This window comes from Sus scrofa, chromosome 14, assembly GCF_054392235.1.
Source record: "Sus scrofa isolate SSC_HxYL_T2T_F1_AM1 chromosome 14, Sscrofa_HxYL_maternal_Yorkshire_Landrace_v2.0, whole genome shotgun sequence".
In the NCBI taxonomy this organism is placed as follows: Eukaryota; Metazoa; Chordata; class Mammalia; order Artiodactyla; family Suidae; genus Sus; species Sus scrofa.
In genome coordinates, this window is record NC_139396.1 from 84809334 (window position 1) to 84825956 (window position 16623).

Consider the following 16623-nt stretch of genomic DNA (forward strand, 5'->3'; position numbering starts at 1 on the left):
AAGTAAAAAGGAATACATAATTATATGTAGGCTGCTACCTTTTGTTTAAAAGGGGCTTAAGCCTGTATATTGATACTTTCATCTACATACTTTTAATACAAACTAAAAGGGCACATAAAACATTAATAACAATAATTACTTTCTTGGGGGTCAGATACCTCAGAACTAGAACTGGCAGATGGGGTGGGAAGGAGTCTTTAATGTGTAGCCTTTTATAATTTTTTGAACTATGTGAGAAAGTATTACCTATTCAGTAAATTAAATTTTGGTTTAAAAGATAAGTAGGCAGAAGGACTTTATGGGATCTTCCTTTTGGTGCCTTTTACCTATAAGTCTTCCCTCTCTCCTGTGCACTCAATAATCAGTTATTAATTTTATTTAAAAAGTAAAATGAATTATTATGTTTCTCTCCTCAAAGAAGTTGCAGGTAATGAAGGGCCAGAAGAAGTAACTGCCATTACTCATCCACTTGGTAAATTTGTGCCATACCTGACCCCACCTACAGTTCTTGGAAAGGGCAATAAAAAGGGGTATATATGCACAGTACCAATTCAGGATTTTCGAAAGAAAAGGACATAAATAGACACCACAATCAGACCCATAAGATGATTCATTCATTTCCAGTGCTTAACAGATACTCTGTGACCCAGAAGTGATTACCCCCAAAATCACCCACAGATGACAGAGGAAGATTTACTCAGCAGCAGTATCTGAACTGACGAGGCAACACTGTAGGGTTTATCAGCTTTAGTATGGACTCTGATGAAACATAAAATGTGAAAATTTCAGGAAGTCATAACAAAGGTCTCTCTAGAAAAGAAATAACTCCTCATCCTGGAAGCTTTAATATTTTATGCATTTTCAGAAGTTGAGACTCCAGGTGAAAATCATCTGTCAACTTGAGTTTAAAGAAATCGGACCTAATGAGATAATCTAAAATGCTATTGAGCTCACCAAGGAGCCAGGAATAATACTATTTTGGAAATTTACAATCCTCCCTTTCCTCCAGCTATGGCTGCTCAACTCCCCTTAGGAACCACCTGATAGCCACCTAGCCACTCCATGGTCTGCTGGGTTAAGCTCTCCCAGGACCAATACTGCAGCTTTACGTATTAAGACAGACATGTTCTGCTGCACATGGTCTCTATTTAAAGGACCTAACTTGAGATACCATATTTGTTTGAAGGGGCTTCCGACACTTACCAAACAGTTTAACAGATACTTCAAAAGAAATAAATTGCCACTTGAACAAAGGTAGACTTCTTCTCAAGAACTCAGAGATTTTTCTCCCATCTTCCAACTTTCCTTTACATGTTTTTATTTGACTTAGATGCCTCAGTAGGGTGACTGACCATCTCAGTTTTCCCAGGACTAAGGCTTTTGGTGAGCCATGGAATTTTCAGTGCTAAAGTTAGGAAAGTCTAGGAAAACCTAGGATGGTTGCCCACCCTCTTCCTGAAAGATCTTAAACGGAACATGTCCATAACAGATATCCTGAGTTTTCACCCCCACCCCCCATCTGCTCCTCCTCTAGTTTTCCCCATCTCTGTAAATGGACCCATCTTCTGTTCCTTCACTCCCTACCATCCAATGATTCAACATGTCTTTTTTTTTTTTTTTTTTTTTTTTTTTTTAAATGGCCCCACTGGTGCCATATGGGAGTTCCCAAGCCGGAGATTGAATTGAATCTGAGCTGCAGCTATGACCTACACCACAACCGTGGCAACATCAGATCTTTTAACCTACCACGCTGGACAAGGGATCAAACTTGTACCTCCACAGCACCCAAGCTGCTGCAGCCAGATTCTTAACCTACTTTGCCACAGTGGGAACTTTTCAACATGTCTAAAATATACTTTGAATATATTTACTTTCCATCTCCAAGGCTACCACACTGGTCCAAGCCACCCACTTCATCTTCCCTTTCCCACTCTTTTCCCCTATGATTTATTCTCCATATAGTAATGAGAAAGATCTTTTGAGTGTAAATCACACCATGTCTCTTTCACACAAACGACCATTTAACAGCTTCTCAAAACTCAGTAGCCTAAAAGGTCCTGTGTTATGCAGCCTAATCTGTCTTTTCTGACTTCATCTCATGCCACCCTGTGTTCTAGCCCAGGACTGAGAATCCCAACTATAGATAAGTTCTTTTGTCAAGGCCTTCATATTTGCAGTACCATCTGTCTAGCGTGCTCTTTGCTACTCTCTTGATTTGCTGATTCTTCTGCATTAAATGTCACCCTATTGGTCTTCCTAATCACCCTATATAAAATAGAAACCATACTTATTATTTTATACCATATCATCTGTTTACTTCTTTGCACAGTACTTATCAAAATCTTCAAGGACTTTTTTTTTATTGAGTTATTTCTTGTCATCTCCCAACTCCCAGAAAAACATTTGAGCTCTATAAGGGCAATGACCCACATCACTTCTCTATCTTGTTTTTTGTTTTGTTTTGTTTTTTATATTCACAACACAGAGGAGTAAGCACTCAAATCTTTTTGCAAATGAATGGTTGCCCACCAGATACCAGGCATTGATAAATACATAATATTTGCATGTTAGAGATGAGGAAGTTGAATATCAGAGAATTAGTTCACTTGCCAAGTGTACATGATGAGAAAGTGGCTTGTTCAAGGATTAAGTCCTGCTCTATTCTACCAGTTCCAACTCATCCCTCACTGCCCTAGTCAACTGAGTAAAACACAGAATTAGGACTTGGGTGTTGACCAAGCTGTTTCGATAGATGTGGTCAAAGTATAAAATCCAGGAAAGACCATCAGAAGCACTGAAGGATGGAAAACCACAGTTGTACACACACACACACACTACACACAATTTATCCACTTATCCACTATCACAAAGGTCTAGAATCTTTGAGAGTAGGAGGAAGAGATAGGTTAGGTAGGTGGATAAAACTTTTCATTCAGTCCTTACAGTATATATTGGTCATTTTTAAGTCTAAAGGTATTTTGTCAAGACAGAGGTTGCCAAGAGCCCATGTCTACTTGCAGATCCCATAGCACCAACATAAAGGACTAGTCCAGGGAGATATGGCGAGCCTTTTGTGATATTTCTAATCTACGATCAAGACTAGAGAATATATAATAGAATATTAGGTACAGCCAGCATTCTCAAGAAGACTTCATTTCAAAGTCAAATATGCTATTACTTCATTCAGCTAATCACTCACTCGAGAAACATTTATTAAATAACTACTGTGTACAGACACTGCAGCATCACGAGCAATAAACAGTCTAAACCCTACTCAAGAAATTTACGGGCCTATAATATGAAAGACATAAAATGGCACACAGCATAGTTAGAGCTATGATAGGGAAGCTAAAGATTATTCAAGAAGTGGAAGGCAACTGCACCACTCTTAGAGTTCAGAAAGGAAGGACTACAAGGAAGGTTCTATGCCACAAGTAAAATGCAAGCACAGATATGCAGGATGGGGAGGAATTAACCAGGGAAATACTAATGGCTTTCATCCTCTGTTTTGTAAAATATAATACATCTTTTCTTTGAACTCTGGGCTCTTATTTCCCAATGCATCATTGACAACTCTATCTGGGTATCTCGCAGATTTCAAAACTAAGATGTCTAAAGCTGAAGTCCTAAGACATCCTATCTAACACTCTTCAAGAAACCCCACCTCTCTATACTTATCATATAAAATACTAAACCACATTCCTTACTGTTTATACCTCATTTCTAACTTATTATTTTAATTATGCATAGAGTAAAATGAGTCTTGGGTTCGTCTGCTAACTTATTAGGGGAACTTGGGGAGAAAGGGATATGATATACTCTAATGTCTTTACCATTTGTTTCTCATCAACATACAACAGTATAACCTCCAGAATGGCAGCACCCTAGAATCATGTGGCAACACCCTAGGTCATCGCTAATAACCCACTAGGAACTCATCTGACTGAAATTGCAGAACCAGTCTCCCAAAGATATTTACATGGTACCAAAGTGCTTGGACAAACTGGTCAAAACCACGATCTCCCTGGCACAGTGTGGAGTGCTGGGGCCCTATGAAGGTTGGCGAGGTACCTTAGACTCCTCCTGAGAAGGAAGCTGCTCTCTCTTCTCCTTCAGGAATGTCAGCACAGCATCTGGAGTCTCCTCTCCAGAGGAACATGGCTCAGCACCCACCGCTTCCAGCTTCCCATTCTCTCTGGGGACTGCAGGTTGCTCACAGGACAGGTTTCTAGGTGGGCCTTTGGGAACACTTCTTTGCTCTTCTGACAACTTCAGTTTTAGTTCTAGGAGAAATACCATGAGTCACCATGAGCAAGGAAGACTCATTGGCCCTAATAAGAACCGAGACTTTCAGGAATTCCTTCCCTGATGCCAAGTGAGTAGAAATGAACAGTGCTAATGATGGCTTTTCATGGAAGCAACAGCAGTCTTAATAACCAAGGCCAAGGGCATACACTCCCGATCAGATGTGAAAATAGAGGGCTCTTGAGGCTGGGATCTCATGGAGGTGGAAGATCCTATAAGGGGGTAACTCAGTGATCAAGATTTCAGAAGAGAAAGACCAGTGGTACCTGGCCCCAAAGTTTTCACCTGTTATCTACCACAGCCCTTGAAATACTACACACACAGACTAATTTACTTGGGTTTTGAAAGGTGGGCAGTCATTAAGAGCCCCTGTGGAAATGCGAGCACTTCTGAAGGGACTACACACACAGACATCTAAGGATATATGGGAGGGATGGAAAAGGGGAGATGGGAGTGCCAGCCCCAACCTGATGTATTTCATAATTTTGTCTAGTGCCAGTATTTAAAATCTAGAAATCACCATTATTGCCATGTGGCTTTCTATAAACTTACACAATAAAAATTAAAAGGCCTCCCAGGACTTATCAAGGAATTACATTTCAGATGATGCTAGAAGACTGGTCTTGTGAATAAGGCCATATATATATTGATTTCCCAATTACATAACTCATTTTCTTTGCTTGATGTTTTGTTTTTTAGTTAGGCTCTGGCATGGTGTTTAAACACTACATATTTTGTGAATCTGCTACATCACAAATACAAATCTGCTACAGTTTAATACAAATGAATTAATATTTCTTTCCATTTCTGTATCACTTTCCTTCTAGATATCTGGGAAAACTCCCGTGTCTCTAAGTATTGAAATAAGCATGTAAAGAGAGGAAGGAAATGTTTCTTTATTGGTAAATCACCACAGTCCCTTAGAATGGATTTTAGAGTTAGTTAATACTCACATCACCATCTTTAGGGAGACAGAGAAAGAAGACTGGATTCAGAGGCAAAAGAACCGAGTTTTACTCCTAGCTTACCACCCCCAGCCATGTCACTTTTCCTCTCTCTGACATGAATGTCTTCCTCTGTGCAGTGATGTATGTGGAATAAACAACTGCTTGGGCCTCTTCTGTTTCTATTATCCAGGAATCCAATAACCCAGGGAAATGAATACTCCAGACGCTGAAATGTTCCCGGCACTGAAGTGACTCATTCCACTTGGGAGTTTGATGTTCCCCAGTCTCTTTATGAGGAGACTTATTAAATGGGGTAAAATAATGAAAGGAACCCAGGACCCTTTCTTTCGAGATGAGGCCTCCAATCTAGTCAGGAGACAAGGTTAAAGAGGGCACAGGTGGAAATGAAAAACTCTTTGGAGCACATTATCACTATTTTAACTGCCTCCTTTCTGAGAAAGGAGACCGGCTGGCATTTACCTTTGAGCTGTTTACGACCTTTAGCCAAATCATTCATCCATTTCAGGACTTCAGGATTAGATGTCTTGTCACCATGTGAAGGCTGTGAGGGAGGGGAAAATGGGGGTGGGAGGGGGGAAAGAAGGAAAAGTAGGGAAGGAGGGTAAGAAGGAGAGAAAAGGAGAACAAAAACTTTAAACAGCTGAGGCACACAATAATAGTTCAGGAACAGATAAAGCTGGGAGAGAAATTCAGGCATGAAAGCACCAGCTGATGGAGTTGCCTCTACAAAACAGAGCAGATATTCTTGACCTCCCCAACTCTTTCATCCTTGCCATGGATATTGTTTCTAAACATGCCTAGTCACCCAGCATTTTTTGGGGAGGTTTATTTAATACTTTTATTGGCTTGTTTTAGAAAATGAATATAATTTAGATACAGTACCTTAAGTTGTATATTTTTGGAATAACGTAAAATTGAGGAGGAATATGAAGTATAAAAATGGAAATTTCAATGGCTTTCAAAAATGTTTGAACTTTACTCATCAAAAGAAACATACAACTTAACCAAATATATACTCATATATTTGCAACAGACACAACATATTCATGAAATAATACTTAACTTTTTTGGCAGATGAAAAATGCCCACAAATTTTAGACATTTCTCTTGGAATTCTATTTATGCAGAGGTGAGCTCTATATCCATGCTCTTGAACTTTGGCTGGCTCAGTAACCACTTAACTGCTGAAAAATGGTAGAAATGATATTGTGCTACTTTTTAGCCCATGCTTTGAGAGATAAGCAGCTTTTACTTCATGGCTATTTGGAAGTCCTAACCACAGAACCCAGCATTTTTTACAGTCCTTACCATGCCAGCCACTCCTTCAGTCTAACCTTCAACACCCTTGTGGCCTCCAACACCCAACACCTTGGCCATTCTTTGTATCATTGTATATGGCTGCATTTCTAAGTACTCAGATAGATAATTGATACAAACCAGTGGTGGACCCCCTTGCTTCTGCTCATGACATATGAACAAGGACAGACTGGAAGCTTTCACTCTTCTTAGTTATATTCTCCAAGCTGAAGAAAGGGGACCCCAGGATCACTAAAATCTGACAAAAGTCTGAGAAGTCAGTATGTCGGGGGGATACCCATATTTTTACTTCTCTCATTGTTTATAGACACAATATCCTACTGGGCCAGAATTTAAAGTAAAATTTAACCATATGAGTATAAACTTGGGCAAATTATTTAGCCTCTCCATGCCTCCTGTTCAGAAAAGAGAAACTGGCAGAAAAGAATAGCCAAACATATCTAGCCTCCACCTCCACTGATTGGTAGGAAACTTTCTTAAACAAGTTGAGGCCACTCTGGTAACTTAAATGAAGACTCAAGAAGATAAACTGTTACTTTGAATTGGGGATATACCAAGAGCTATATAGGAATGCTCAAGAAGATATAAACATCATGATAATAGCCAGAAATGTGTGCATGGCTAGGGGCTTGGCCATGTTTAAGGATCATTAAATCCATGTAACATCAGCAAGTTGTTGGTGAGAGAGACATAGAGGAATGTGTTCCTCTTGCATTTGAAGGAAAAAAATAGTGCTTATGTGACAGCATCATCAAAGGTACATGGGATTAGATATTTTAATTGTGAAATACAAGACATGGTTCTGTCACTTTTATAGTGATGTCACTTCTAAAATAATATATTTTAAAATCATGATGGAAGCAAGACTGAGGAAAAATGACAATGATTTATTTCCTGAGAGTGTCCAGAAGGGAGACTGGTTTCTGGGCAAGAAGCCCCTGTTTCAGGACCATGGACAGTGACACAGCAGCAGCCCCTCCAAACTGCTTGGCCTGGTTCTCCCATGGTCCACTAGAATGATGCAATTTACTACTTCCCTGATGTAACATGTAATACTTTGACTTTGGGTAACAGTGTGGTTATATGAACAACCAATGTTTTACATTTAGTTTCTCAAAATCTTCACAGAATTCTCCACTCTGATCTGAAAACACATCCTATGGAACACATCATTTTCACTGGATATGTTTCACACAGTTAATGCCATCTTTTGAAATACTGTTTTTTTAAAAAAAAAAAAAAAAACACCTAAGACCCTAAGCCAATGACTACCAAAGAAATAAGCTTTCACTACTTGCAAATTGGTATAAACTGAAGGCTGAAATTTCTGACAAAGTATTTTAAAGCCTGAAATCATTTTCTGAAATGAATTTTGTATTTCCCTACTCTTAAGGGAGTTTTCAAAAGAGGTTAAATCAAGCTCAGAAGGATGGAAGCTCTCAAATCATTTGGAAGGTTTTCATATACAAGCTGTGAGTTTTCAAGCCTTTGCACTTATAAACTGAAAGTTTCAGTTTAACAGACCCCAAGGGCCATACACCCAAAAAGTACACAGTATAGATTTTGTTTAATGTAATTTAAATGAGGCTCCTGAGTCACATAACTGAGTATAGCCCTGGATCAGATGTCTGGTTTGTCAAAGATGGTTCAAAGGACACCTTAGAAAGCTTTATGGATCAGGAATGAAAACACTTATGTTGTTATTTTGGCTAGATCAATTCTATACTGTGCAAACATGGAGAAGTTGGTTTCCATCTCTGGGCCCCAGTTTCTCCAGTGGTCAAACAAGAAATAAGACTAACTGATCTCTTCTAGTTCTAACATTCTCTAATTCTACTGAAAAAGGACACCTGGCTGAAATAGCCTTTTCTAAGTCCAGAGGTCTAACAGTAGTTGAATGTAAAATCAATTGTAGGAATATACATGGTTTAGGAGAGGAAATGAAATGGTTACATTCAACAGAGAAGGAAAGATGTATATTATACCAAGGTATCAGACTAGCACGGAGGCCTAGCAGGAGCTCAGATTCAAAAATTAGCAATGGGTGCTATTAATTCCACAGTCAGGCTGCCAGAAGGGAAAGCCACACACACAGCAACCAATTAAAGTCCACTGACATGTCAAACCTCTAATCACAGCCTGGCATCCAGACAGGAAGAGTGAGGGGAAGCCCTGTTTCCTGAGACATGGAAGGGTCTGTTGCATCAGTGACATTTATACACATGGACACAGTGACCATGAAGCCTTCTTCCTTTGCTGCTCCGAAAGCCATCCATCTGCATGTTTAAGTGTGTGGATATGTGTCTGCTCTGGCTCTAAAGTTTCTCCAGACAAAGGTAGGAGGTGCCAGGAGAAATTCTTTTTTTATTTATTTATTTTTTTGAAATTTATATAATGATTTTAATTTTTTTCCATTAGAGCTGGTTTACAGTGTTCTGTCAATTTTCTACTGTATAGCATGGTGACCCAGTTACACATACATGTATACATTGTTTTTTCTCACATCATCATGCTCCATCATAAGTGACCAGACATAAATCCCAGTGCTACACAGCAAGATCCCATTGCTAATCCATTCCAAGGCAATAGAAATTCTTTTTTAAAATAGTTGCAGTTGCTATAGTTGAGAGACATAATCCAGGGTCTGTGGCTGCAGGTAGAAAAATACAGTAGAAAATGAATGTTTACAATTTTCCTTTGTTTTCTGACAAGGCATGGGCTGCCATGGGATAGCCTATTCAAATATCACTCAGATCAAAAAGTTAATATTGAGGACCACTTTCTTCCTTTGTGCCCAAACTGTAGTAAGCATTATATATTCACTCCCTCATTTAATACTTACAAACTTAAGAAGTCACTACTCATGTTAACTCCATTTTACAGATGGAAAAACTGAGACTCAGAAAGGTAAGGTCACAAGTCCAAAGTCACAGAGTTCCTAAGTGGCTGTGCTAGATTCAAACCTAGATAAGCCTGATTCAAGAGCTGTCAGGTAAGACATATTAACAGGCCCTGGGGAGGAAGCCCCTAACTATTACTCTGTAGCTTCCAATAGGAGGGCATCCCTGATCCAGTAACACTCCAGCAGCAAACAAAGAAAATCAGCCTCCCTCAGGATATTTGCAGCTTTCAAAATGTGGGCACTTAATTAATTTTACCTCTATTTCTCCACTGCAGAACCTACTTTTTTTTTTGTCTTTTTAGGGCTGCACCTGCATCATATGGAGGTTCCCAGGCTAGGGGTCAAATCAGAACTGCAGTTTCAGTCTATGCCACAGCCACAGGAACACAGGATCCTTAACCTACTGATCAAGGCCAGGGATTGAACCTGCATCCTCAAGAATACTATGTAGGGTTCTTAACCTGCTGAGCCACAAAAGGAAATCCACAAAACCTACCCATCTTTAACATGAACCCATAGCCTTAGCTGACACAACACTACTACCTTAAGAAAGTTATACATCTTTGGTGGACCTCTGTTTCTTCATCTGTACTATAAAGGCCGATCCTCATAATATGCGGAATGCCCTCTTGCTTTTAAAGACAGAAAGGAGCTGTGATTGACCTCAAGGAAGAGAAGGATCTTCAATGCCCTAAGGTTGTCTGGGAAGCCAATCTAATTTTTTTTTACATTTTTGCAAAGCTGAAAAACCACTCCTTGAAATTCCTCTTTTAGTGAAATTGAAGCCACTGTGGGAAAAACAGAACAGGAAGAACAGGAGAGTGGAATGTTACCCACTCTCTCCTCCCTCCCTAGAACCTATTCACACTACAGGGACCTGCAGATTGCCTCTGCACCAAGTGCTTAGTGAGCCTTTAATTATTTCAAGATCTATGAGACATTATTCCCTGTTCTTTTATTCTCATAACAAACTGTTCTGGGCCCTCTGCCAAAGAGCCAATATCTTTGTGCAATTCTACATGGATATAATTTTTCTCTATGCCATGGTCACCATTAAATAAAATCAATAAAACTAGCATTTGCCATCAGTACACTTGCCTCTGACTCTATTGTCTCTTATGTAAGAAAAGAAAAGCAACACTACAGCCCCAACATGAAGCCCAGTATTTCTCTGATTGGAAAGGGTGGATCAGGGTTTGTTCTTATGAGTGGTGTGAATAGACATCCCTTGATATGTCCTCATCAATCAACCAAAAAGTATTTTATTGTCAAAGAAAACTCTCTCTCCTTCGCTCTGTTCCACAATTAAGAGATTCTGCCTTTTGGGTCCTTAATAGGCTCTTATCAAAATGCAAATGTTAAAAAAAGTAAGAGCTCATTCAAAAGCTTCCCAAATTTCAGTCCTAGGAGTACTAGTGATAGGTTCCTCAGAGAAGAAAAAAGAAAGAAAGAAAGAAAGAAAGAAAGAAAGAAAGAAAGAAAGAAAGAAAGAAAGAAAGAAAGAAAGAAAGAAAGAAAGAAAGAAAGAAAGAAAGGATCAATAATCACATAGCCTGGAAATAAGAGTTAGAATTTGTTACTAGAAAGCACCTTAGCAGAGATCAGTTCACAGCACATGAGAACAAGACAGATTCAGGATGGACACTCAAGTTATGATAGGTCCTTCATTGGCCAATGGAAACTTAGCCATCCCCTAGCACAGAGAAGTGCTCAAAAAGGAAGGACAGAAAGCCCATACACCTCTGCCATAATCCACTCATTTCAAACCACAGGGTCCTTACCCGGTATTTCTTTTCTTGTTCAAATTTTTCTTCAAATTTCCGAATTTTCCGCTTGAGGCTCTGGATATGTTTGGTGAGCTGAGTAATGGTCGGTGGTTCCTTGCCTTCACCACAGCCACACCGTGAAGAACTTCGGGGCCTGTGATGATTATAGGGAGGGAAAGAATCACCAAAAATGTTGATCTTGAGGAGCTGTTATATAGCACAAAGAACTCTACCCAAAGTTCTGTGATCATCTAAGTGGGAAAAGAATCTGAAAGACAATGGAATTGTGTATCTGTATGACTGAATCACTTGATTGTACAGCAGAAATGATTACAATCTTATAAATCAACTATCCTTCAATAAAACTTTTAAAAATGAAAAACAGAACAAACAAAAAAAATGGTCTTCCAGTAAACCCTGCTGCTGGTCCACAAAGCCAGCTTCCTGGATTAACAGCGAGGTCCAGAGGCCAGGTCACTATTTGATGAGTAGCATCCACTCATTAATGGAAGCTCCTGATCAGAGAACAGGAAAATGTTATCAGGGACTTTTCAGTCTACAGACGTCAGAATATTAGCCTAGGAAATGCATTTCCTCAAGCTTGGAGACACTTTCAAGGAAGTTTTAGATGAGTAGTTAACTTTTCTTGTAACAGAGCCTTTGTGAATCTGCTGAAAGGAATGGACCCCCTTGCCAGAAAAATGTGTTCACTTTCTCAGAGGACAGACTTTACAGGAGTTATAACTCACTCACTCCCTCAGGTCCATCAGTAGACAGTCCATGGACCCAGGACTGCATAAATTCACAAATAATACCAGGAGGTATTCAGGAGAAACTAGAAATTCCTTGCACATATTTCCAGTTGAAGGAGACTCATTTTAGCTATGCATCAAAACTACATGTCAAATAAATAAATAAATAAAATTCTAAAAAGGAGTTCCCTTGCAGTGCAGCAGGTTAAGGATCCAGCATTGTCACTGCTGTGGCATGGGTCGCTGCTGTGTTGCAGGTTTGATCCCTGACCTGGGAACTTCTACTTGCCACAAGTGAAGAAAAGAAAAGAAAGAACTACTTGTGGAACTTAAAAAACAAGAAAACAGTTTCACAATATGTGTGTGTGTAGGGAGCTATAAGAGCTACCACTTTTCTAGAATCTAAGAAGAAACTGAGACAAGACAACTTCCAAGCATTGCTACGATCCAGCCATCAAGGCCACCATTGGACATGGAAAGACATGAGCACATCAAGAATAATAATGAGTAGTCACTAAGACTACTTAGTGAGCACATCAAGAATGATATTCCTGATAGTTGCATGTACATCCATTTTCCTAGGATTCTGCTCATTTCACCAAAAATGTTCAAATACATGAGCCTGTTATCTTGAGACCATTTCCTCCTGAGACAGAAAGGCTTGAAGCAGCATTCTCAACTAGAAAACACACTCTTTTTTCTTTTTTTTTTTCCATTCATTGTTCAGGGCTGCATGTGCATTCGGTAGGCACATTTGCTCTATTTTGGATATACCCTTCACTCTGGCTTATAAACGTAGTATTTGAAAAATGGCACAAAACAAAGATAAATACAGAACAAGGTTTCCTTACATCATAAACTGCTGAGTGCTGGGGGGAGAAGGGGCTGATTCAGGGTCTAAATTGAATCTCTGGCTTTGGCTGAAGATGGCGCATCGCGGTGACAGCAGTGGGTTGTCACCATCCGTGATGTGGTAGAGCAGCCTGCTAGTCTCAACAGACTGGAGGTCTTCAGGCGCACTGTCAACTTCATTCTGCCCATCTTTGTGGCCTGGCACAGAATCTGAGGAAACAAGATAAATCATCAAGACTCAGAAGAGACAGAGGGCTTGAGACTGTCATGTTCCTAAAAAAGATCATAAACATTCATTACAATGTCTTGCCTTTTTGTCATTTCTTCCTTCTGGGGATATGAAAGCCTTTCAAAATACTGTCATGTTTGTTCTCACAGAACCTGGATAGAAAATATGATAAAGCCAACACACACACACACACACACACACACACACACACACACACACACACAAAATGGAAACACAAATTAATTCGGTATGAGTTATAGCATCAGCATAGACACAACTACAAAAATACTTTCTTTATTTCATACTATTTCCATAAGCCAAAGTGTATATTACAAGATGTTAGTGCGGCAGAAAGAAAACAATTAAATTGAACTGAAGCAAAAGATAATAAGGAAAAGAAGGTATAACAGAATTGTTAGTGAAGGGAAAGGAAGGGGTGAAGAGGAAGAGAAAAGAGAAAACAAAGGAGGAAGAGAAGAGTTCCCAGATAGAAAATTATTCGGCATGCCTTAAAAATAATGGACAACTCTGCTTATTAACATGGAATTAAGTTCAGAATGTGCTAAATGAAAACCACACATTTCAACACAAAACCATAATGATTCCATTTCATATAAGTAACATACATTGATGTGTACAAAGAAATGCACTAAAAGATCAAAAAGGCTACAAAGCACAGCCGCAAAATATGGCAGAATTAGGAAGGATTCTATTTCTTCTCCAAAATTTTACAGGGCAGTTTATTTTAGGCAAAAGCAAAAATCAAGAACAAAAGCTGCTCTAAACCATCTCCCCAGCTAGGCAGCTCTCTATCTGATTTCTCACTGTGATCACTCCCCTTTTAAATGAGATCACTAGTTCCCCCAGCAGGGTCAGTCTAGAAGGTAGGCAAGGAGGTGAGGGCAGGGGGATGGGGGATATAAGGATGCTGAGTCAGGATGGCCAAGAGAAGGGAGCTACTCAACAAGCAACTAAAACCCTCTCAATTTTGCCCAGCTTCCAAATTGAATACCTATTTTACAAAATATATAGTGAGTATAAATACTAGTGGATTCTTATATGACTCCCAAGAAGATAAGGGTATATATTCTTTAAACCTACAAATCTCATGGCAAAATTGAGAGGGCAACAAAACCTTAGGATGCTATGGTATTATAACATGTTGATATTTTCCTTCCTCTCTCATACTTCTTACCTTCTTTCTTCCTTTCAAAATCCATGATTAATGCTCATTCTATTTAAAAGCAAAAGTTGCTGATATGTACTCATATTTTTCTCTTCTTCCATTCTAAGATAATTTTTCACCTCCTATAGACATTTTTACTTTTCCAAAATGGCTTCTTGTTAGGATGTGGGCAGAAGTCATGTGCTGTAGTTTTACACTTAGCTGGAACTACTACATTTTTTGATTTATGGTAAAATTAGAAATTGTTTCCAAATACAAAAGTGACTGTGTTTGCTTCTAGTATGAAACACCTTGCAATAACTGTTTTGCCCTGTTCTTATGGTCTTGTAACATATTATATACACTCTACTGTCTGAGAGGCCCCTTAATAACTGATGTGTTGGTTTCATTAGTGCATCTGGATGCATTGCCCTTTCTTTTTAATTTCTCTTATTGTAGGGATGACACTCGCTTGATTTAAAAATATACAGTTATATGACTCCAAAATTCTAATATTTCTGTGCCCAAAAGCACCTATTTGCTTTGATCCCTTTACATTTTCTTGGGATTATTCTAGAAATTCAAGAGACAATTTTCCCTCTTGTTGACTTGCACGTTATCCTTGAATTTGTTTTATATACAATGAATAAATATTGATAAGAACAACAGATTCTAGGAAAAAAAAAAAGAAGAAGCAGCAGCCAAAACCCTCTCAATTTTTCCCAGCAAACAAGTTAGGGCAACCCCAGGCTTTCTGTTACTCCTATCACCCTAAAGAAAGAGGAAGGATTTCCTGTTGTGGCTCAGTGGTAACGAACCTGACTGGTATCCATGAGGACATCAGTCCAATCCCTGGCCTCTCTCAGTGGGTTAAGGATCTGGCATTGCCATGAGCTGTAGTGTAGGCCTGGAGCTGTAGCTCTGTTTTGACTCCTAGCCTGGGAACTTTCATAAGCCACAGGTGTGGCCCTAAAAAGACACAAGAAAAAAAAAAGGAAGAGGAAAACACAGATTTTCTAGGTGAATAAACAGAATGTGAAAATACTGATGATCCCCTTTTCCAAAACAAACACTTATCATGATTTGGAACCGGATGCATCTCAATCAGTTTAGAATGGCTCATGTTCTCCAGAGCTTGAAATGCAATTTGCAATGGTCCAATTAGGTCCTTGTGTGTTTTCAGTCAGCTCCTCCCCTGTTAGGCTGGAGACTGAGAAGATGGACAATGCTTCCTATTGTGCCTTTAAGGCAGTTCATTGAGGGCACTTCATTCAGTGGCTGAGGCTGGTCGGATACAGATGGGGTGAGAGTAGGGTAAAGATAGACCCAGATAAATGTCACTGCCCAGGCACAGGTGAGATGTGCTGGTGTGACTGGCATTGGTCACCAAAGGCAACACCCTTGCTAACAGTAGCATAGCCAAAAAACACTGCCATTTGGCAAGAGCCCTAAGGACTAACAGGAATAATAGTTACTGACCAGTAAATTGCAGCTTACACTACAAATGACCTTCAAAACCCACCAGGAAGTGTATGAGTTCCTTATCATATCTTTTTCTTAAACCATTAAGCTCTAAAAAAAAAAATGCATTTTATGCATGTTACCCAATTCTGAGTCTTATCTTTTGGTCATAGTGGTGAGGAAGAAAGAGATCTTTAGCAAGCACCTGGGACCAGCATATTTTTGTTGAAATGGTTAAGATCTGAGGCCTTCTCTAATCTATAGATTCAATGCAATCCCTATCAAATTACCAAGAACATTTTTCATAGAACTTGAACGAAATATTTTATAGTTTGTTTGGAAGCACAAAAGACCCAGAATAGCCAAAGATATCCCGAAAACGAAGAATGGAGCTAGAGGAATCAGGCTCCTGGACTTCAGACTATACTACAAAGAAACAATCATCAAAACCAAATGGTACTGGCACAAAGACACAAATATACAGATCAGTGGAATAGGATAGAAAGCCCAGAATTAAACCCATGCACCTACAGCCTAATCCAGACAAAGGAGGCAAGGATATACAAATGGAGAAAGGACAGCCTGTCCAATAAGTGGTGCTGGGAAAACTGGACAGCCACATGGAAAAGAATGAAATTAGAATACTCCCTAACACCATACACAAAAATAAACTCCAAATGGATTCAAGACCTGGATATAAGACCAGACACTATAAAACTCTTAGAGGAAAACAGAAGCCGAACACTCTCTGACTTAAACGACAGCAACATCTTCTCAGATCCACCTCTTAGAGTAATGACAGTAAAAACAAAAATAAAAAAATGGGACCTAATTAAACTTAAAAGTTTCTGCACAGCAAAGGTAAACCTAAACAAAACAAAAAGACAACCCACAGAATAGGAGAAA

The 16623-nt window shown here is 39.2% G+C and overlaps 1 protein-coding gene across 12 annotated transcripts in view; it reads right to left on the reverse strand.

The window, feature by feature from the left end:
• The window catches only part of FAM13C (family with sequence similarity 13 member C), a 131367-nt gene that overhangs the window by 10099 nt on the left and 104645 nt on the right, over positions 1-16623 (reverse strand). For 10 of the 12 annotated variants that reach the window (XM_084996998.1, XM_084997001.1, XM_084996997.1 and 7 more), the window contains 4 exons: positions 12862-13072; positions 11274-11412; positions 5733-5814; positions 4072-4283 (listed from right to left, as the gene is read on the reverse strand). In XM_084996998.1, the coding sequence (XP_084853124.1) occupies positions 4072-4283; positions 5733-5814; positions 11274-11412; positions 12862-12866 (438 nt within the window). In that variant the 5' untranslated portion in view covers positions 12867-13072. Of the gene's footprint in view, positions 1-4071; positions 4284-5732; positions 6458-11273; positions 11413-12861; positions 13073-16623 lie in introns of all 12 variants that reach the window. The other 2 variants (XR_014827950.1, XR_014827949.1) reach the window with 1 other exon arrangement.